The sequence below is a fragment of the Tetrao urogallus genome (genome assembly GCF_951394365.1).
Source record: "Tetrao urogallus genome assembly, chromosome: 20".
In the NCBI taxonomy this organism is placed as follows: Eukaryota; Metazoa; Chordata; class Aves; order Galliformes; family Phasianidae; genus Tetrao; species Tetrao urogallus.
The window spans coordinates 8,261,875-8,283,332 of NC_136833.1; the positions used below are offsets into that span (position 1 = coordinate 8,261,875).

A 21,458-nucleotide genomic window follows, 5' to 3' on the forward strand; every position below is an offset into this window, starting at 1 on the left:
AAGCTGAGGGCAGTGTTTGACATTGACCTCTTACTAATATCTTTATTTGCATAAGGAACACCTCTGACCCCAGTTGGGCTGCCTGTTCAGCATAGGATTTGTGCGACTGAGAAGCAGTAGCTTGTGGGCGTGTGGGTGTGCTCACTTTTATCGCTGTAATGAATGTACTGCTTCTGGGAGTAGTTCTTGGCTAATTTGGGACTTATTTCTTCTCATCATGTGCTACGTCTGTGTCAAGTAGATGTTTTTTGTTGGGATTTTGTATTCAAATATTTTATGACTTCCTGACTTAAACACTGATAATATCTTTTATTTCTCTACTCATTTCAGTAGTACTTTCATGTGCTTTGATCTAAATGTATAATGAATTTATTTTTGTGAAGCTTTGCAGGTGATTTGAAGTGGCCTGCTTCAGTCACTTCAGTGTGTCCTGGGAAGGGAAGGGAAATGATCATCTTTTCTGTAATTCCATGACCTGTTTTGTAGTTTCTGTATGCAGACAATAACATTGTCATCTCCAGTGCTAGTAATTTACATTTGAAACATGACATAGACTGGCAGTATCATCTTATCAGCTACTTAATGTCATACTGACAGTTCTTTCTGAAGGTGTGAGCTGTGCTGGTTGGCTTCTCCCTGCCCATCGCTGCCAGCCCATCCCTTGCAGGACTCTGAGCACTGCATGACAGGGCATTTCAACACCATATGTGCTGGGTAGCAGCAGCATCTCAACGTTCTTTTCCCTTATAATTGGTCTACACTTATTAAAATAAGACACAATGATAATAATTTCAGTATGTCTTTAGCCAAATTCTTATTTATTGGCAGCACCAATGTAGTGTGGATCCCACTTCAGTTGTATTTCTGAGATCCCTGGATTCTTTTTCTGGTTTAAAAAAAAAAAAAAAAAAAGTCCCCAGAATCTATAATAACATTTGAAAAGAAACTGACCCAATTTTTGCTCTTAGGCACAGCTGTAAAGTCAGCAGGCTACTTCAGTGCTGATGAGGTTTGAAATTCAGAGGGAACATTTTGACATGATTTGCTTTTCAAGGAATGATTTTTTTGGATGAATTAATTGAAATGTAAAAGCAATAAAGAGTGCTGGATTAAGTTCTGAAGTGTTCTGTTTTATTTTGGCTGACAAAAACCTTGACAAGCTTTTGGCCATTCAGAGTTGCTCCATCTGACTGGTGATAGCAAGGAAAGGAAGACGTCTTCCAGTAAATAGAGTGAAATAGCTGCCACGTACAGCATCAGTTCCTTGGTGCCTGGATGGTAAATAGCTCTTTCTGCACTACATGGGAACTTGCTGTAGATCCAGGACACTGTTATGCTCTGCAGCTTGATTTTGACAAAGTACTTGTTCTCTTCATTGAGATACTTCATGAGAGTACTTGATGCTGGTGGGGCTGTGGCAGTTCTGTGCCTTGTTCAGAGCTTCTTAAGCGTATTGTTAGAAAAATGCCTTACACTTGTGAAATAGGAAGGCAGGGCTGCTTTTGAGAACAGTCATGTGCGAGTATGTGTGGGATCTCTTCAAACTCCTCACGTGTAAAGCTTCTGAAAAGTTTGAACAGATTTCAGCTGGTAATGAGATTTTGACTGTGTGGGATAACCTTAGGTGAAGAGTTACTTTTAGTCCAAACTAGCTTTGCTGTTAAATTCTTGTTTTGCTCCACTGTCTTATAAGCCAGTACGTAGTGACCATGGTTTTTTTTTCTACAGAAAAGTAGGCTGGCTGTGAGATGGGGTTGTTTGAAGTGTGCTGCTGGAGCTGCTCTCAATTATACTCACTGCTGTTGGTTTACAGCTCATCTCTCTAGCTTGTGTGCAACATGAAATCAATCATAATACTGCTTAATTTTCCTTTTGTATGAGGATAATGGTACTTAATTTACAACAAACTTACAATACATTATTGTAGTCAACGAAAATTTAGACAGCAAACTGATTGTAATTGTTGTTAACTTTCAGTTCTCACTGAGATTAGAATATTGGAGCTCATCATCTACCACTGCCTGGATAAAATGATGCATTTAATTTCTTCAGATCTTTTTATTTTATGGTAAACATAATGTGGACAGGTTCTTGGTAGTCCTTAAGCTGTTACATTTCTATGACATTGCTGACCAAATCTTTTTTTCTCCTCTGACTCAATACAGTTACAGACATAGAGCTAAAGCGACTGAAAGATGCTTTTAAGAGAACTTGTGGACTCTCGTATTATATGACCCAACAGTGCTTCATCAGGGAAGTTCTTGGTGATGGAGTCCCTCCAAAAGTTGCTGAGGTAATCTGCAAGCTTCTCTGGGGAGGTGTGTGGTTGATGATGTGTGCCTACAGAAATATGTGACCAAACTTAATTTCTTTCCATTTTTCATGCAGTACCAGTGTGTTCTGTATCTGATGATAATGTAGGAATTACGGCCCTTTTTATGCTCTAAGTGGATTTCTTGTTTGTTTTTCCTGGCTCTGGAGTAGCTATATTAAGACTTAAACTATAGTATTCAGCAGAGCTGTGCATTTTCTTTTAAAGTAATAGCTCCAATGTAATGTAAAGGTAAATTACTTACATATGCAGTGTAGCCTCGAAGGCATCTTTTGAAATCGGAATGATTAGAAGTAGAAGGGTGGAATTCAAATCTCTGCCATAACGCTGGGTCCAAATAGAGCACAAATTTAGTTCTAATAATTTATCCCCTCAAGCATTTGCAAATGCATTAAACTTTGGTAATAGCAGATGATGATCTGAGCATCCTGTGGGACTTTAATGTGTTTGGGTAGCACTATGTCTCCCAGCAGAATGAAATTGCAAGTTATACGTAATGTCTCTGATAGAATGAGATCCTTCTATACTGTGAGCCTCATTTAAACTTGCCTTCAGACATGTTTCAGTAGTCTTGAGTGCGTAGCAATGGATGGCATGATAGGTGGGCAAGGAGAGCATCTCCCAAAGGTATCGTGCAGAACTGTCTGGACATAGGTGTCTTCAGGAAATCTGTCTGGTAATAACCTGAATTATGTCAGGTAATAACTTTGGTATGGAAGTGAATGAGATTTTGGAACTTCCTACCACCTTGTTGCCCAGTGTTTCTGTGGAGGTGGGCTAGAACACTCACTGCAACTGCTAGTCTGCTTCCTACTGCTGCAAAGACAGCAGTGGTAGGTTTTTCTGTACCTTGTTGTATGAATGGCAGTTAAGTAGTTAATAGAAAGTAGCTGGTCTGTGTTAGGTGTTTCCTTTGCTTCTGTTTGCTGGTACAGTGCACTGTAGCTTAGCCAGACCTACCCAGCAGCCTTGGCAAGCCCATGGCTGGTTTTGTTTGGTTGGATAAACTGTTTCCTGTGAACATAAACCTGAGTGAGTGAGACAGTAGTGTTAGTCTTGTTTTGGGAAACATGCCACTCACGTTTTGCAAAGGGATTTCAGTCTGTTAAGAATTGATTTTTCTCCTTAATGCACTTGGTTGTAGTGGGCTGTCAGGCTCCTTTGAAAGGCATGACTGATAATAGATGGCATTTGATGACACAGAATGTCCTGCACAGTTATGGTAGGGTATCGATGTTCTCTCGTAGTATTTGATATGTGATTTGTGCAGTTATTTCATAGCAGTTTCATGGTCAGCTTAATTCTAGCTGCTTATTCTTGCCTAGAGGTCAACTGCTCTGAGTGAACTGGATTAGTGAAACCTGATGACAAAAACGGTTATTTCAAATCCAAATTTGTTCCCTAATTTCATTCATAGTCCTGCTACATGAATGCTTGATTTGGCATAGGTACAGGAAGGGGGGTGGGAGTTGCTGGGCAGGCAAAGGTGCTGGGTTAAACCAGAGTTAATGCTGCAATTCTGAGAGACAGAAGAGGGAAAGTACTTAAAACATGCACAGAAAAATTCTAATCGTATTTAAATGCAGTTGGTAATTTATTTTATTTACGGCTTAGGATTATTCCTGTATTTTTTTTGTAAAATAAATGTAGTACTTATAGTGATGTGGTCAGTGAAGCATCCAGTAGCTTTATGATCTCAGTTCTGTTTGTGAGAGGTCCTCAACCTGTGGGTTTTGTCCAGTGTTTTTCAAATGATTCTCTCTGCTCTGTTGGTGATTCACAGAGTAGTGGCTCTGTCTACAGTAACATGGAACTTTGAACTCTGCCATTGCCATTTGGCTAAGTTGTCATGCAAAGAATATGCTTTTATGGAAGAAGAATGAGAAAACAGTGCATAACTTCATGTACACATCCTGTTAGTAACGCTGCTCATTTGCAGTGTAATGCAAAGCGAACACTATCTAACATGTACATAATACTTTGATTTATAAAATCAAATCGAGCTCAATTTCTTTATTTTGCCCTTTCTCTCCCTCTCTTTTTTTTCTAAATATAACTTCTTTAAACTAAAGGTCAGCACATGAATCTGCTATCCAAGCTGCAATCGGTGACAAATCACTTTGTTCTGCCCTCTCACAGTAATAGTTCCCTTTGGCTGCACTTAATGCTTTGTCCTTATGGTTAGATGCCCTGTGTGATACCTATAAGAAAATCATACTAAAAAAACAGAAGTGCTGAAATAACTCCCCTATATAAGAATAATGTATAAGTTCTGACTGCGTTGTTTTCTTATACCTGAAGCAGATATCTCTCTTGTGATACTAATGAGGTACTGGTGCTGTGGGAATGTATTTTGGGATTTAAAGGAGGAGTGCAAGTTAGAAAAGCAGTACAACAACAGATGTAAATCCCACTGTTAGCAGAACAGGGTACTGACTTGGGGTGGGCATTGCAGCAATAGGGGCAGTGCGCAGAAGTTAAAAGCCTGGTTTTTTCCCTGTCACATCTTTATAAGTCAGCGATTTTTGATGGTTTACTGAGAGCACATCTCCACTGATGGGGTAATGAAGCTCTTGTTGCTCCAATAACCTCTTGGTAGTTCTGAGGTTATCGTACCCCAATCTAGAGGAGAGTCCACCTTCATTACCTTGGTAAAGAAGAGTAGAGAAATGGCATATGTGAATGAATCCTTCTTTGCAGGATTGCAGCTTGTTAAAAAATACTTCTGTTCAGGAAAAATGTGTCTTTCTCTAATTGAAAGACCCTCAAAAGACAACTTTATAACTGGAATATCTACAAAGGTGTTTCAGAATTAATATTAAAAGTGCTTAGGTGACTGTGAGGTGATTAACTGGAAAAAACATGCAAAATAGAGCCCTGCTATAACTTCTTGCTTTCCATTCTTTCTTAACTTTGTGGCTTAACTTCTGCTTTATCCTCGTAGGTTATCTACTGTTCATTTGGAGGAATATCTAAAGGGCTGCACTTCAATAACTTGATAGTTGGATTAGTTCTACTCACTAGAGGCAAAGAGGAGGAGAAAACAAAATGTAAGTAATGTAACTTAAAAACAAACAAAAAACCAACAGGATAGTGTGTATAGAATATGCTCTTTTGCTTTGTATTAATGGGCAATGATAAAAGAAAAAGGAAATATTTCTCAATCTAAACCTTATTGAGTTGCATTGGAATTGAATCAGTGCAAGTTTTCAGTGCTTTAGTTGTTGCATTGCTTTTGGCATTCTTAGCCAGCTCTAAACCTGGTATTTGAAAAGTATAGCTGCAGTAGTTGCTTAAACACTTCTCTTCTTCCTCAGACATTTTCAGTCTCTTTTCTAATGAATCTGGGAGTTATGTGGTTCGTGATGAGATGGAGAAGATGCTGCATGTGGTTGATGGGAAAGTCCCAGAATCTCTCAAGAAATGTTTCTCTGAGGTATTTAATACAAGTTTTATCTCATTGCATTAAAAAAGCGAGTATTGCATTGTGCAGTTTTTCTGCCATATACATGCTAGTACCTTGTTTAAACATTAGAAAAGTTCTTCATCTTGTAATATACACTGATGTAAGTTGCAGCTTGGTGTGTACGTGCAAGAGTTCACCATCCTGCTTTGCTTAGTCTGCTGCTTTGAAAGATACAGCTTTAGAATAGTTCTTGTGTCTCACTGTGCCTACCAGGAGCTACAACATGTATTTATGTATTAGGTTCTTTGAGAAATGTAATTTTCATGAAGCTTTCTGAAGTTCCTATCTTAAACAGGCTTCTTATATTGACTTGTAGATATTCACAGTACTTCTTTCTCCCAGAGAATGCCAGGTTTGTTTGATTTGTTTGTTTCTGTTGGTATCGGAGGATTACAGACCAGTAAAATTCAGTTGTTGTTCTACATTCTACTGAAAAGCTAGATTGAGGAGCTTAAATTGTGGATTTCAGATTACTTTATTACCTTACGTTGTATGGTGTTCTGTGTTTATGGTAACTTTAGTATGCTGTGAAGCTTGTGGCCAGCACTGGCTGAGGCAAACTTGTTTAATCTGGCATGGTATCATGTTGGCTTTGTGGGCAGTGATTGCATTCTTCGTTCTTGACTGGAATCATAAATCATATGTATGCTGCAGTCCAGTTTCTGGAGCTGACCCACTTCAGTGTTTCCTGTATTTAATTTCCCATCAATGTGGTATGATGAATTGTACCCTAAAAGTTAATTGCTTACTGTCCAAGAAATACATATAAAATAATATATTTATAAATATCTTGAAGGCAGAGGAGTATCAATCTGCTTTGATACCATTTTCCTGTTCAAGAAAATGCTCTATATTGATTATCTTCTAAAAGAAAAATAGTGTAATGACCCACTCAGCAGGATTTACTGACCTGTTAATCATACGAGGTCTTTGCTGGAGAATGAGAAAGTTTAATGTTCCTGTTGTGGGCCTTCCTTCCTGCCGTATGGCAGATGAGTTTATATTTTCCAGGGTGATGCTGAAAGGTGCTCTTATTCTTTCCTTCAGAATTGTTGTATGTGCTCATCTAGAACAAGGAACTCTGAAGTTTATCTCTTTTTCCTCATTTTTGTTTCTAAAATGAAGGAAACAAATGCAGTGATATCTGCATTGCTCTGGTTGCTTGAGTTCCACCATGGCTCATCTGTAAAACTTAAGTGATTCAAGTGGTTTTTCTGCCAAAACTTTGCTGTCCTTTGTCCTTCTTGTTGCTCCAATCAATTAGAATGATGTGAAAGCGTTACGAAACGTAACATAGCTCCTCTTCCATTTGCAGAAAGCTGTGAGGAAAAAAGTAGCAGGAAAGCAGAGTGGAAGAGGTAGTGAGAAAATGATGATGTGTCTGATCCAGACTTCTGGATAATGATTCAAAGGAAACTGAGAAGACAATTTGGTCTGCATGTATTTATAGGAGAAAAAGCGTAACACTGATGTAGAAAGAAGAGGCAGAGAAGATCAGTGTTTGGAATCTGGAATAATCCATTACAGCTAGAATACAAAGCAAATGATTTAGCAGCAGTGGTGATGAACCATTTTCTGCAGTTGGCAGCTGCCATTACTCCATGGCCAAATGCAAGTTGTTGCGTTCCCTAGAAATGTAATTCAGTGAAGTTTAATGGTCTGTGATATTAGGGAAGTTTAGCCAGTCAATGGCTTCACATGCTTTTTAGTTTGTAGACTCTTGTTTATTTCCCATAGTCATTAGGACCTCTAGATAATGAGTTTGTGTGCTGATAGTAAGCTTGCTTTTATTTTCAGTATTTCTACATTGCCTACAAAAGCTAAGCTGTGATTTCATGGCCACATCTTGAACACTGTTCAGCTCAATGTTTCAAACAACCTCTTGTGCATTTAAATTGTGTGCATGTATGGCTTTCATGTACTCCTGAACAGCCAATTCTGTAAGACATCCAGCAAGAGAAACTTAAGTTAGGAGATATTATGAATGTCACATTTGCATACATGCTATGAAGTAGTTTTTGGACAGCAGAAGCATAAATTTTGAATACTTCTGCAGTGATTCTTAATGCTGTTAGTTATTCACAAATCTAAACTTTTTGTGTTAGGTGTTTGCATACTTACATAAATATAACAGAATGTTTATGATTTTTTTTTTAGCATTAGCTATTCAGCACAAAAGAGCTTTTATCTGTCATAATAAGCTCAAATTTGTAAAAGTAACTGCTGCTCTCATGAGTTGTAAGAATCTTTTTTTTTTTTTTTTTTTTTGTCTAATTCCTATAAACTGAGGTGCAGAGTAAATGACTTTCCAAAGGCCACGCTGAGTAGGAGGCTGAAATGCAGGGAGAGCTGAGGAGTCTAATTTCCTTCTCTGTGCTGTATTTCAGGATGAAATGGAAAAGCAGGCATGGCTCCAAAAAATAATCTTATTGCTTATTTTTATAGGAAATTATTGTTCTTACAGCTAGATGGTTTCTGTTTAATCACAGAATGGCCTGGGTTGGGGGGGACCTCAAGGATCATGAATCTCCAACCCCCCTGCATCATGCAGGGCCACCAACCTCCCATTCAATACCAGGTGAACCAATTAATGAGAAAGGAGAGAAAAACAGTCATGTTTTCTTATTTTCTAATAGGGTGAAAAGGTAAACTATGAGAAGTTCAGGATTTGGCTGTTGCACAACAAAGATGCTTTCACGTTTTCCCGTTGGCTGCTGTCTGGAGGTGTGTATGTGACACTCACTGATGACAGTGACACCCCGACCTTCTATCAAACCCTGGCTGGAGTCACACACTGTAAGTAAAAGATGATTATTTTGCACACTTTTTAAAACTATTTCAGAGATCAAAAACTGTAGCCTTGCTGCTTGTTCATTAAATCTTACTACTCTGATTAGTTCTGTTCAGCATACACAGCTTGTCTGTGCTAACTTGTTCTTTGCTTTTGGTGCTGTGATACATTAAACGTTGTTATGGAAGAGGATACCTCAGGTCATTTTTTTTAAGGGGGAGCGACATTTAATAACAGCATTTCCTATGGAAGATGATGACTACAAGGTCGATTTAAAAAAACATAACAAAAAAAAAAAAAAAAAATTTCTTCACAGAATGGCCAGAGTTGGAAGGGACCTCAAGGATCACGAATCTCCAACCCCTCTGCCACGTGCAGGGCCATCATCCTCCACATTTAATGCTAGCCAGGCTGCCCAGGGCCCCATCCAATCTAAACATTGATTCTTAAGTATATCAGTCTAAAGAGACCTGACATTAATACAGGTGTGCTATTTGCTCTTCCAGATATGGTGTGTCATGAAACTGTTGAGACAGTTTTGATGATAATGTTTGCTTCAAAAATAAATATGACCTCCTAATCTGTTTTCTACAGTAAAATAAGAAATATTCCTGACGTATGATGTAGTCAGGGAACTAAATGAAGTAAAGAGAAGCCTCCTCAGGATCTGCATGTAGGAATGATCTCCAGAGAGCAAATGCTTCCTTGTGTCTACATCTTGATGTAAAAGGAGGAGCAGCTGTTTTTGCAGATGAAGTGTAAAAACAAAAGGCTGGCAGATCAGATGTGATGTGCATGTATAATGTAAGCACACAGTGCAGTACTATTGGGGACTTAATATCCCTTAGGAAAAAGGTGTTTGCTTTTGAGATATCAATGGTTTGAACAACCTGCTTGTGCTTTAAGCAATCAGATTTCTTCAGGTGGAGCCTGGCAGTTTCTCTCTTCAGTGGTTGAATTATTTGTATAAAATTACGTATAGTTTTTTCTTTTGCTTTTAAGTGTGAGCATTACAGTTGTGTTTTGACCATCTAAAATGGAAGTACATAATAAAACCAGAATTTATAGATAGATAACTTATTTGCATTACAAGAGAGACTGCAATAGACATGGAGGCTTCAGGAAACCATTCCAAAACCCTATAGGACAAAAGGGAATAATAATTAAAAAAACCTTTCTGAATTGTGTAGGTTTGTGGGTGCTTAGTGTTCTTTCATCTGGGAGATGTGCGGGCATGGCTGCTCCTTTGTGCGTTCTGGTTTGTATGATCTGTTGGAGAAGCGACTTCATCTTTAAAGCCTTGAGAAAAATACAGAATTTCAGGTCTGTGCCGGGTGTTCCAACACTGTGTATATTCTAGTGGGGAAAAAGACCCAAGCCCTTGCATTCAGGGGAAAACAAAGCAACAAAGTGTTGCTATGTAGGAGATCAGGCTACTGAGAAATTCAGTGTGTTGAAGCAGCTGGCAGTGCTGTGCTTCTTCACCGGCAGCTTACTTGGAGAAGCTCTTGGGTACTCACAGTGAAGATGGAAGTGAACAAGAAGTTAAGTTTTCCCTTGTCAGGATTAAAAGCTGAAATAAAAATAAATGTTTGTCAGTGTTTGAAACAATTGTTGGATCTTGAGGTATACAGTGAATCTAGGATCAAGGTTTTCATTTTGTTCAGGGGAATAGCATAGCTTACGCTTAGCACTGAATCAGTAAAACGTTTCCAACTGTGAGGTGTCTGCAGGTTCAGTATATTTGACCTCGACTGGAAAGCTCACGTTACAGGGTGTGTTTGGACTGCTAAATAACAGAACTACAAGAAAGTTCAATTTTATCTTACAACAAATGTTGTTAACAGAAAAACCAGTGTATCTGTGCTGTGTTAAGGTAGCTGCAGCTTGGTATCGTTCAGAGGACAGATGTGGGAAACTGACTGCACTTGGAGATAGTAAGAAGACAAACTGGTGAACTGCCCAGCCCTCCCAAAGCCTGAACAAATGCTTTTCATTGTGACCAATGGTTTCCCTTGAGACTTGAGGCAGTATAGGAATCTCACAACAGATGTGAAAGTAAGGATAATCTGAGTGCTTGTGCACTTAAAAGTAATTGCACTGAATGAGATATGAACACCTGGAGCCTTGCTTTTTTTTTTTTTTTTTTTTTTTTTTTTTTTTTAAAGTTCAGCATTTACAGTCTAGTTAAGTCAATCTGAAGAACAAGAAAGTAATCTTAACTTAGCTGAGTGGGTAGAGCATAAGAGTTCCTTTTGTCTGAAGTCAGGTTTGTTTGTAATTCTTCTGATGGGGATAATTGTCCTTTGGGAGAAAAAGAAACAGAAAGAATGTTGGATAAACTCATACAGATGCTGTTAGCAGAATGTATAAGAGAGCACACGTTGGGAATTCCTGCTCTCAGCTGAAGACTCATTAATGAAATTCTCTGGTGTGGTGTCAATGTATCCCCACTGCTGGGGCTGTGCTCGAGCCCAGCTCTGCGTGTTCTGTTAAACAACTGATGGGATGGGAAAAATCAGGACAATAAAACAGGGAACATTAACATTGATTTAGAAATTGACAGTGAGCATTGTACTGCAAGGCACCAGTGACTCCATTTACATTTGTTTAATGAGCCAGGCTCTCAGGGAAACAAAGGAATTCTAATTTTTCAGTTGTAAATAACATTTGTTTTGGAATGCAGATGACTTCAATTATTTTTCTCAACGCATAATTGGAAATTAAACTTCAGAGATACAGGAAGTTACTCACACTTGCTGCTTTTAATCAAATTTTGTTCCATTTTGCTTAAATCAAAAATATGAGTCATTTTGTTTAAAAGTTACTGAAATAACTGAAAGTTTTCTTGGACCATTGTTCCCCACAAGTAGTGCAGTGGTTGTGAGCCTCCCTTCTGTGCAAGCAGTGACAAACTGGCACCCTTTTGGATTGTCTCAGTTTTTCGGTGTGATTGCATACTTCTTGTTTTTGTTTAGTTGATCATCATATTGAATAGCATTGTAGTGGTACATGTAAATCAAAGACAGTCCTGCCAGGAACTGCTGCTAATCTGAATTTCTCTGCAGGAGAAAGTTTCCTACAAATCATTGTAAATCCTTAATAATTGCAAATGAAACACCTCATCTCCTCTAGTTCACTGAAATCCAAACACAGTAATTCAGCAATACATCAGCTGTTGTTCTGGTGCCCTAGCAAGTGTCCATCCTAAATGCACAGTGGGGCTCTCCGTTGCTCACTTCAGCAGATGGATGCAGAGGAGCAGGGGCATCTGGAAAGGTGAGGTGTTATGGCCTGGGTAGGCATAATTCTTCTGATGCAACCTAGGTGGTGTTGCCTTTTTGTAGCTGTGTCTGTTTGGTGTATCCCTGTGCTGGCCTGCGTACTCAGGTTTTCTGTCCTTTTCTATGAGGAGAATAGTCTCACTTACAGAGGTAGTGTAGTGATAGGCTGTGTAATTTGTCCTTCTCTGTCATCCTGTTCTTGTGTCACTCAGTTTGTGCTAACTGACATCCTAATACTCTTCTGAAGGGACCATCTTCTGTTGTCAGAAAAATTGATCAAAACTCCTTGCTTTTGTGACGGCTCTCACAGAGATTCAGTATGACAGTGTTTAATCAGCATAATGACTATATTCTAGAACGTAGTTATTGCTGATTTAACATAATGAGAGAAGTCCTGGATAACTGGATGGCATGATTGCAAAGCAGGAGCGAGTTTTTGAAACTTAAATTGAAGCAGAGTGCTGTGGAAGTGACCTCTTCTGTCAGAGAAGTTCATGATGCACACAAATCTGTGCAGCACAGTGGGGCGACTGCTTCACGTGGGCTGCTGGGAAGTGTTTTTCTGCTTCTTCAGTTGTGGCACCCACCCTTGGGACACCATCTCTTAATGATGCACTGAAGGCTCCTGTGTAAGATGGTTCTGAAAATTCAGATTGTATTAAAGATGTTTTTAGGATACATTCTGTTCTCTCCTGTTGGTTTTTTTTGGGGGTGTGTGACTGTGTGCTTTGAGGCGAGGTGTCATGCTTTATGCCTCTGCAATGTGTGTTCAAATCCTTAAGGTACTGATACACACTGTATTCTGCTAGATGAATGCCTATTCATTGATTTTGAATTTTGAATAATTTTGAATTGCCTAGCATTCATCTAGTTGGTAGCATCTGATGCACTGTGATGTCTTGGTTGAAGTTGTAGTATTCCCTTCTTTGTGTGTCCTTTTCTTTAATAAGAAAATTAAAAAATATATATTAATTAAAGAAGTAAAGGGAGGGGGAGAGGATGGGGGAGAAAAGGTATTCCAGCGGAGCAGGCCAATAAGAAAAAGCCTCAGTGTCACTTAAGCTGCATCTTGCACTTTGTTATCCTCTTAGTTCCCAGGTTATTTTATGTCTTGCAAAGCAGCTCTCTGTGCCCCAGGTCCCAGGATCTTCCACGCGTTAATGTGGAAGTGGTGAGCAGCCACGTTCACACAGGAGTGCTGCCTGTTCACCACGCAGCCTTGGCTCTGGCCCGGCTGGGTGGCGATGAGCAGCGCTGTGCCTGGGGACTGGGCTTTGCCTGCAGGCTGTCATGGTGAGCGGAGAAGCGAGCCGAGTTTCAGGTAAAATGTTGAGAATATGGTATGCTTCTGCTGCTGTGAGCCAGAGAGGATTGTGCCGTTAGGTAGGTAAAAATTAAATCCTTCATAAAACGTATTCAGATGGGTCTTTCATTCTGATGCTGTTTAAAAAACAAAGAACAAAAAAAACCAACCGTAATGAAACCTTAAATTTTGTTTTCCCTAAGAATGTTATTCACGGCTGTGCTACCTGTGTAATATTTAGGGAGTACGTTTCACGGAAATGGAATTAAAATGAAGAGTGCTTTCTTTCTTTTCTTTTTGGTGTTTACTGCTGATGTTGCAGCCTATCAGTCTCTGTGTAGTGGCTGGTTTTAAATTGGCTTGTTTGCAGCAGGTGTGCAGTTCTTGCTGAAAAGCATTAGTTTAGCTGTTCTTCCTTTGCTGTTTGAGGGCTCCAGTTAGACCTGTGCTGGCCCTTGTCTCATGGCCCTATGCTTGTGCTTGTCTGACAGTGAGTTTCAGAGCTGAAATAGAAAGCCCCATTCTTGATCCTACGGATCTGGAAATTTTCCATGTTTTAATAGAGAAATGGCAAGAGGAAAATGAAATGTCACCATCACATGGTCATCTATGCTTAAATTTCACAGGTGCCTAATGTGTGTTACCTCGAATAATTACGTATCTTTAATTGACAAAAATGAGTATTTGCCTAAGAAGCAATTCTGTTCTTATGTTTTGGAATATATTATATTTAGAAGATTAAATGTTACCTATTTAACATTTACATTTTGACTCACTAAATGAAAGTCTACTTTGCACCTCCTAACTTGGTTTGTACAGACATTAGAAACAGAAATTTATGCTTTGAGAAGTTAAAATACTTAATGCAAAGCCTATTGCAAGGAAGATGGCATTTTTTCATACACATCATTGTAAGTACATAAACATTAGGGTGGTAAGTAGTCCTTATCACGCTTCATTTAAACTTCAGTATCAAACATGATTGTATGTATATATCCTAAGTGGCACAGGATTCCTCGTTAGGTGTAATGAGGAATGTTTGGTGTATGGTGCATTGCGTATGCTGGGATTAATATGTGACATTATGTGCAAAAAAAACCACTGAAGAAATTAGCTGACAGCTGGCTTCTGCTCTTCAGACTTAAACATTTACATGTGCTATAATCCAGTAAGTCTCTGTTTTAGGCAAGCGAGGTAGGCCTACAATTCTTGGTACCCTGAGATAAAAATATTGTTACATTTTTACTCCTAGTCAGTCTGAGTCATGTAGGTCTGTTCAGCACAAAGAATGCTCCTTCGTCCTCCTGTCAGTATCATTTTCTAAGACGTTTGGCTCTTTGCTGTAAAGCTCTTTCCTGTGTCCTGTCACTGTTTTCCCCCAGCACAGTCCCTCCTGGCTGTCCTGCCCCTTCAGGTTCTGCCCTTGTTTGGTGCCTAGCAGTTCAGAGAATCTTGTTGTATTTAAGATTCTGTCTCATAAAGTTGCTTTCACTTTTTGTTGGTTATTTTAATTTTTGATTATTTCTGTTCTTGAAACTCCACAAATATGCCTTTTTGCACCTTCTGCAGAGTGCTGATACTGCAGCTCTTCTATGACTCCATGCAGGCTCTTTCAGTGTGGTAGCACGCTGATCCCTGTGGAGGCAGTGAGATTGAGGGAAAGTGTATTTTATCTGGCAGACTCTTCCTCACCTGTTGCTGCCCAGAGTGAGACAGGAGAGTCACTGGGCCATCACAGCACAGCACTGCTGTGTTTCGTGGCACGTTCCAGCTGCCTGCCATCCCTCTTGGCTGTTCCACTTAGGCCCATGGAGCTGCCTGCATCTGTGGCACTGTCTTAAGCATCTGATGTTTCTATATGCCGATTTTCAAAGAAGTAACTGTCCTGTTACTCCTTGAATTCTATAATCAAATTCCTTTGTATGTGTATATTAGTGTTTCCATATGTATTCCAACATAACCAAGAGCCGGCAGATGACAGTCCAGATAAGGGAACTGATCCAGCTGGGAAGGAGGAGGAGAAAAGAAATAAATCAGTTTTTCTGCAGGATCAGTTCTCTTATCTCACTTATGATGTAAATGCACAGTAGCTGATAGTGGTGCAAGTGAGGATGCTGCAGTGTGCCTGGCACTAAGAAGAAGGTGAGTTGGAGTTACATGAGAAATACGTGACCCTCAAGCTGCAGCTTTTGTGTGGATGTTCTGCACATCAGCGTCTCATCTGTTTCATGCCTGTGCTGAATGTGCATAGGAGGAGGGCTTATTTTCACTGAAGTTGCTTTTCTAGTTGCTGCGTAAAAGCACAGAGAGATCCAAACCTTTCCTGCTCCTTGAGCCTGACTTCAGGTGTTAATCTTTTATTTTATTTGAACAATTTCCAAACTTTGTTCTGATGAGGGTGCGGTGATGTATGCTTTGTGTTGCATAATGCCCCCTGCCTGTTGGGTAGCTGCAGATCATGCTTGTGTTACCTAAGCTAGTATTTGGAATAAATTGCTGCTGTAAATGACATAAATAGGAAAAATCAATACTATTTTAACTTGACATGTGACTTTTTTGGTCTTTTCTTAAGCTTTACAGGATTATTATTGTTTCTGTAGACTAAACCAGGCCAAATAGCTCAAGTTAAACCTATTAGAAAGCTGGCGTGGGTTTAAAGGCTCAGAACCATCTGGGAATGGGATCACACGTAGTGGTTCTTAATATAGACAGCTTTGTCATTACATATCTATTAGAGAACCAATTAATTTGCACTGACCTGAAGCGGTGCTGTGACACACTTGCATATGTGAAAAAGGCTAAAAGTATTGCTGAGCAGAAATTTAAATATATATGTATTTATATATAAATGATATTGATTTGAAGGATAAAACTACAGCTGATCTGTAAAACTTAAAGAAATTAACCTTTGTATACAAATTGAAAGAAAACTCAGCTTCTCCTTGTGCCTATTTCTATTCACCTTTGCCTAACACCTTTTTACTCAGTCTCTTTCCTTTTCCCTTTCTTTACATCAGATTGTGAGTTCCTTGGTATAAAGTCACTGTGGGGTTTATGTAATCCCTCTGCAATGTTGACCAGATTTCTAGGTGCGTCTCTGATAAAAACAACAGAGTAAAATAAAATACTTGTTTGGAAATAATGTTGGAGCAGTGTGTGAATGTTGCATCGAAATTCAGCCTTACTGCTGTATAAGTAGGCCCAAACTTTCATATAGGGATTTTTCAAGGGCACCAAGTGATTTTTTTTCGTAAGAGTTCTGGTTGCTTTTTTTTTTTCTTAGTGCTGCTTTACATCCATTTTAGAGCATGTAAATATTGGCTGGTTTTGAAAGATGGCATTGTCATATATCCTGCGTGTTCAATTCATTGAGAATATGTGAAAATGAAGAGATTGCTGGAGCCTTTTGTAGAGTGTTCATTTCTGTACGTCTAAACACTCATCACTTGCTGACCTCATGCTCCTTGACATTAAATAGCTAAAATTATTCTGTAGGTAAACCAGGTAATAACAGAACTTTATAGCTTGTATCTTTATTATTTATATGCATGAATAAAACAAAACAAAACAAAAAAGCACCATTCTCTTTGTGACAAAATAGTGCTGTAATCATATTTAGTGCCCAGTTCTAACGTGGTCCAGATGTTGGTAGATCTCCTTTTCTTTGTGTTGCTTATACAGTGGAAGAATCTGACATCATTGATCTTGAGAAACGATACTGGCTGCTAAAAGCTCAATCAAGAACTGGACGCTTTGATTTAGAAACATTTGCTCCCTTGGTTTCCCCTCCTATTCATCCATCTCTGAGTGAAGGTATGGAACTGCGACAGAGCATGCGAGGAAACAGTGTGCTGTGCTGTTGGGGCCCTGATGGCCTCCTGACATACAGATTTTAGTGCTTCAGAAATAGGATTGTGGTTTTGCTGTTTTTTAAAAATATTTTAAGCTTAAATTCAGTTCACTGACTTGTGAATGTTGGAAATAAGAAACAATGCCTGAGAATCTGCATTCGTTGTGAAACGTAGAATGACAAATGGAAGCAGTACTTCTGGCTGCTGTTCTTTAATACACTTTATTAAAAATCAGTTAAAATTACAAATGTTTGTCCTTGCTGTGTGAGCTGTTACAATTCACAGAGATGCTGTTGTCAGCTGTTTCAGTCAGGTGCTACAACAGATGCTTTGTTGTTTGCAGGTTTGTTTAATGCCTTTGATGAAAACCGAGACAATCACATAGATTTTAAAGAAATTTCCTGTGGGCTCTCAGCATGTTGCAGGGGACCCCTGGCAGAAAGGCAGAAGTGTAAGTATGCAAAGTATTAACTGTTAATTCTAGAGAACTTTGTCAGTTTGAGCAAGTACGCTTAGTTGTTTTCACCTTCTTAGAAATTTGTTCTACTTGAGTGTGTTCAGAAGTTAAAAAGTAAAATGAAGTTTTAAGTAGGAAGACTTCCCTTTTTAAAGCATGATAAAACTGAGCTCTGTGTACTTCCATAGCTGATACTTTGCACGTTATGTTGCACTGTTCTGTAGCTATGTGTGTTGTCCTGTCTGCTGTCAGCTTTCAGCTGGCTTCTTTTCTGCAAGGTGTTGTTCTGCTTTGGGAGAACCTTCCTTCCATACTTCACCAAAGCCATATTGCTGGAACTTAAAGGCATTTACTGGGAATTTCTGTATGCACATATGTTCCCTGCTAAGTCACATCAGAAAACACAGCACAAAATTGCAGGAATCTAGATTACAGTTTATTAAACACAGCTGCTCCATTTCCTCACTACCACATGCATCCTGCCTCATCAAAACTGTCAGCACTAAATAATGTTCTTGTGACTCTGCAGACTTGCATTCTGCAAGGGAAAAGAGAAAAGTTGAGTGGTTCTAATGCACAAAAGTCATTTCCTTTTTTTTTTTTCCCCCCAGTTTGCTTCAAGGTTTTTGACATTGACCGGGATGGTGTGCTGTCCCGCACAGAACTTAAAGAAATGGTGGTTGCACTTTTAGAGGTCTGGAAAGATAACCGTACTGATAAAATACCTGTAAGTTATATGTTTGTATTTTCTTGCTCACTTGCTTCTGTTTCCTAAAATCATCTTTCAGAAGTAGGAGTAATATTCCTGTTTCAGATGTCAATCTTGTTTGATCATAGTTTCGGTGAAATAAAACAACTTTTAAACTGTCTTAACTGAGAACTATTGATAATATAACTTTGCCCTGCTGTAAACCAAAGTACTGCCATGGCTGTAATGTATGCTGCTTCATATGAAGGAGCCTCAGGTACAAAAGTACAATTGCCTGGAAGCACTCAGTTGTGAACTACATAGTGCTATCGTCAGCCTTCTGATAGTTGCATCTTTATTCTGAACACATACTGCTCCAGAGAGTGCTTTGAGAATTTGAATCTTTTTTCTAATCCTTTTGTGTGCCAAGGAGTTGGACATGGATTTGTCTGAAATTGTAGAAGATATTTTGAATATGCATGACAACACAAAGGTAGGAATTTGCTATTTTCCTGTCATTTCTATCAATTCTATTAGTATCTTCAATTTGTGTTAATAAATTAATAAATGAAATAGTTGAGTGCTTTCCTTGAAGCAGAGGTGTCAATAAAATAATCTTACATGAAATGTCAGTTTTCCACATTGTTCTGTTGCAAAGTAATGTTTAAATTTATAAGCCATTATATACGATGCTAAACCAAAAAGGCATAACCAAATAAAATTAATTTGAAGCATACACTGTTTATAAGGCTATATTAGGTGTAATTAATACCACTTTTAAATCTGATGGCTTACTTCTCGTGAAGAATGCTGTTTGTTTCTTTCATGTCAAAGTGATCTGGAGAAGAAAGATGTAGTGCAGTGGTGAATTTCATCTTTTTTGCTCTGTAAAAAGATGCATTATTGTCCTGTACTGGAACAGAACTGCACTGATTCAAAAGTAACTCTGGTGTTATTACAAATTTTTTTGGCAAATGACATCATATGCAATCAGTGAGTAAGAACAGCACGGTATTACTGTTGGAGAGCTAAGTGTCTGTGAAACCATGGAGGCCACTGTCATGACAGAACAACAAATCTTAATAGTTTCTATTGTGCTTTGTAGTTAATTGTGAGCAAATCTTTAATTATGTTCTTGCTTTTTGCAATGGGCACCATTATCTGCAAACAATATTGTGACAGTTGTTTCCATTGTTTCATTCTTTGCTTCGCTAATTATAAGAGGAAGTGCAAATTGTGAGTAGTGTAAGAAAGGCTCTAAAGAATTCTTAGTTACTTGTTTGAATAGTTCTCTTGACCGCTTGTACTTCTACAAAGCGGTAGGCAAATATTTTATTAGAGTTCAGTTACTGCTAGAGCAATAGGAAATAAGGCTTCACTGAGCTCCATCTTCTCATGCTTTGAGGCTTTTGTTTGGTCTTTTAATGAAGTGTTTATAAGAGCAGCCTTATCTCCATAGAGTTGAAAAAAAAAAAAGTGTCTTTGGAATATCTTTCCTAAGTGCATCATGGATGTAGTGCTGGGAAGAGTTGGTGAGGCATTAATTATGTAAATTGCATAACCTGTTCTCATACGTCAGCTTTGACCTCTGAACTTCAGAGCAAATGATCTGTGAGAGGAGGTGAGCAAACTGCCAGTGCTCTGAAAGTGACTGTAGGCTATACTGAAAAATCACAATTGCTTTTATCCCTGAATAATTGACAATCAGAAATTAATTGATTCTGATGTTGGTCAGTGTTATGCTAGTGTAACTTTGCAAATGATTCAGAACTAATATGCCATATTGTACATTAAGATCATGAGGGTTTTATCCAAAATTGTTTTTCCCAGCCCTCGGGGAAGACAGCAGTCTTCTGCAGATTCCAAGTATCTGAGCAGCCACGCGCTGCCCCTGCTGCTGTAGTGGCTGGAGAAAGTAGTGGTCAGGATGGTACAGAGCAGGAGCAAAGGTTGCATGCTGTGTGTAGTTTGATGTGTAACCTTCAAGCTTTTTGGTTCTCTGGGTTGCTTGTTATCTTGGAACTGGCTTTTTCTTATTTTATTGGATCCAGCTTTATTATGAATGGTAGATGCTAATTTTTCTCAACTACTAATTTTGTCATGCCTTGCGTGACACATTTAATGAGCTTTTTAATCATACTTCTGTTAAATAGTCAGGTTAATAGTTTGGTTCTTCATTCCTTTCTCCCATTCCTCTTTTAACTAAGCTTGGACACCTCACTCTGGAGGACTACCAGATATGGAGTGTGAAGAGTGCTCTTGCCAATGAGTTTTTAAATCTACTTTTTCAGGTGTGTTTAAGAAAATTTAAAGATGTAATGTGTGGTAGTTGGCTCATCAGCTTTTTGCACAGCTGTGAGTTGCAGCACCAGTGTTTGTGTCAGCATGCTTACACATTTGTCTGTTGCGTTAAGCTCTGTTTTACTTTTTCTTCTAGCAGTTATAACATGTTCATTTTAGATGTTTCATATCCCTTGATCCCTTTATGACATGGGGCACCCTCATTTCAGGCTTCAAGCTCAAAAGCATGCTCACACAGGACAGGGTCTGCCATTGATTTGTCTGGGCTTGTATTTAAACTGTCATGAGCTTCTGCATCTCATCTGCAGACAGAAAAGCTAAGTAGTCTGAATGGAGTGCCTTGGAAAGCTTTTTTTGGTTTGTTTGCAGGGTGGTTTATATGAAAAATCTGATACTAGCACAGTGTAACATGACTTAAAAGGAAACATTGGAGCCAGCTGTGTTGTGTGTGCTGGAAAATCTGTTGCTTCCCAGCAGCTAATGGCTTTTGTTTTATTCAGAATGTAAAATGGTCCCTCACACTGTAACATAAATTTAAGTAAGATATCTCCCCAGTCATTAGAAGGCTCCAGCTGAGATGCAAATTAGTAACCTCAAAAGAGATGTAAGGAAAAGACTATAAATCATGTTATGAGTAGCAACCAATTTGACAAATGTCTTAGAGACAAGACAGCTGACCCTCCTCCCTGTGGTGGGAAGCAAAGACTCCTGCAGAGTGTTTCCCTGCTTGTTACTCCCCACTGCGTGCCCTGTGGCTGGGAGCTGCTGGGCCAGAGCTGCTGGGGACTTGGTGGCTGCCAAGGCCAGGATGCTTAGTAACATCTGGGCGTGCTGTCCTGCACACATAGCAATGCCCACTCAAAACAGGGACTATCAAGGGCTTGTGCTTTTTTTTCTTCTGTATGTTCTTTCATTATTATTTTGTGTGCTGTTTTCTCTTTAAAAGAGAGGAAAGCAAAGATTGTTCGAGAGCAGCTTTGACCAA

At 39.0% G+C, this 21,458-nt stretch overlaps 1 protein-coding gene across 1 annotated transcript in view; it reads left to right on the top strand.

Moving 5' to 3' along the window:
• USP32 (ubiquitin specific peptidase 32) overlaps window positions 1-21,458 on the top strand; it is a gene marked incomplete at both ends in the record, with an annotated part of 56,583 nt that overhangs the window by 13,667 nt on the left and 21,458 nt on the right. Inside the window, 9 exons of the mRNA XM_079545168.1 lie at window positions 2,166-2,293; window positions 5,277-5,382; window positions 5,650-5,768; window positions 8,435-8,594; window positions 16,858-16,989; window positions 17,371-17,478; window positions 18,096-18,211; window positions 18,603-18,665; window positions 20,380-20,463. Coding sequence (XP_079401294.1) covers window positions 2,166-2,293; window positions 5,277-5,382; window positions 5,650-5,768; window positions 8,435-8,594; window positions 16,858-16,989; window positions 17,371-17,478; window positions 18,096-18,211; window positions 18,603-18,665; window positions 20,380-20,463 — 1,016 coding nt within the window. The remainder of the gene's footprint in view (window positions 1-2,165; window positions 2,294-5,276; window positions 5,383-5,649; window positions 5,769-8,434; window positions 8,595-16,857; window positions 16,990-17,370; window positions 17,479-18,095; window positions 18,212-18,602; window positions 18,666-20,379; window positions 20,464-21,458) is intronic.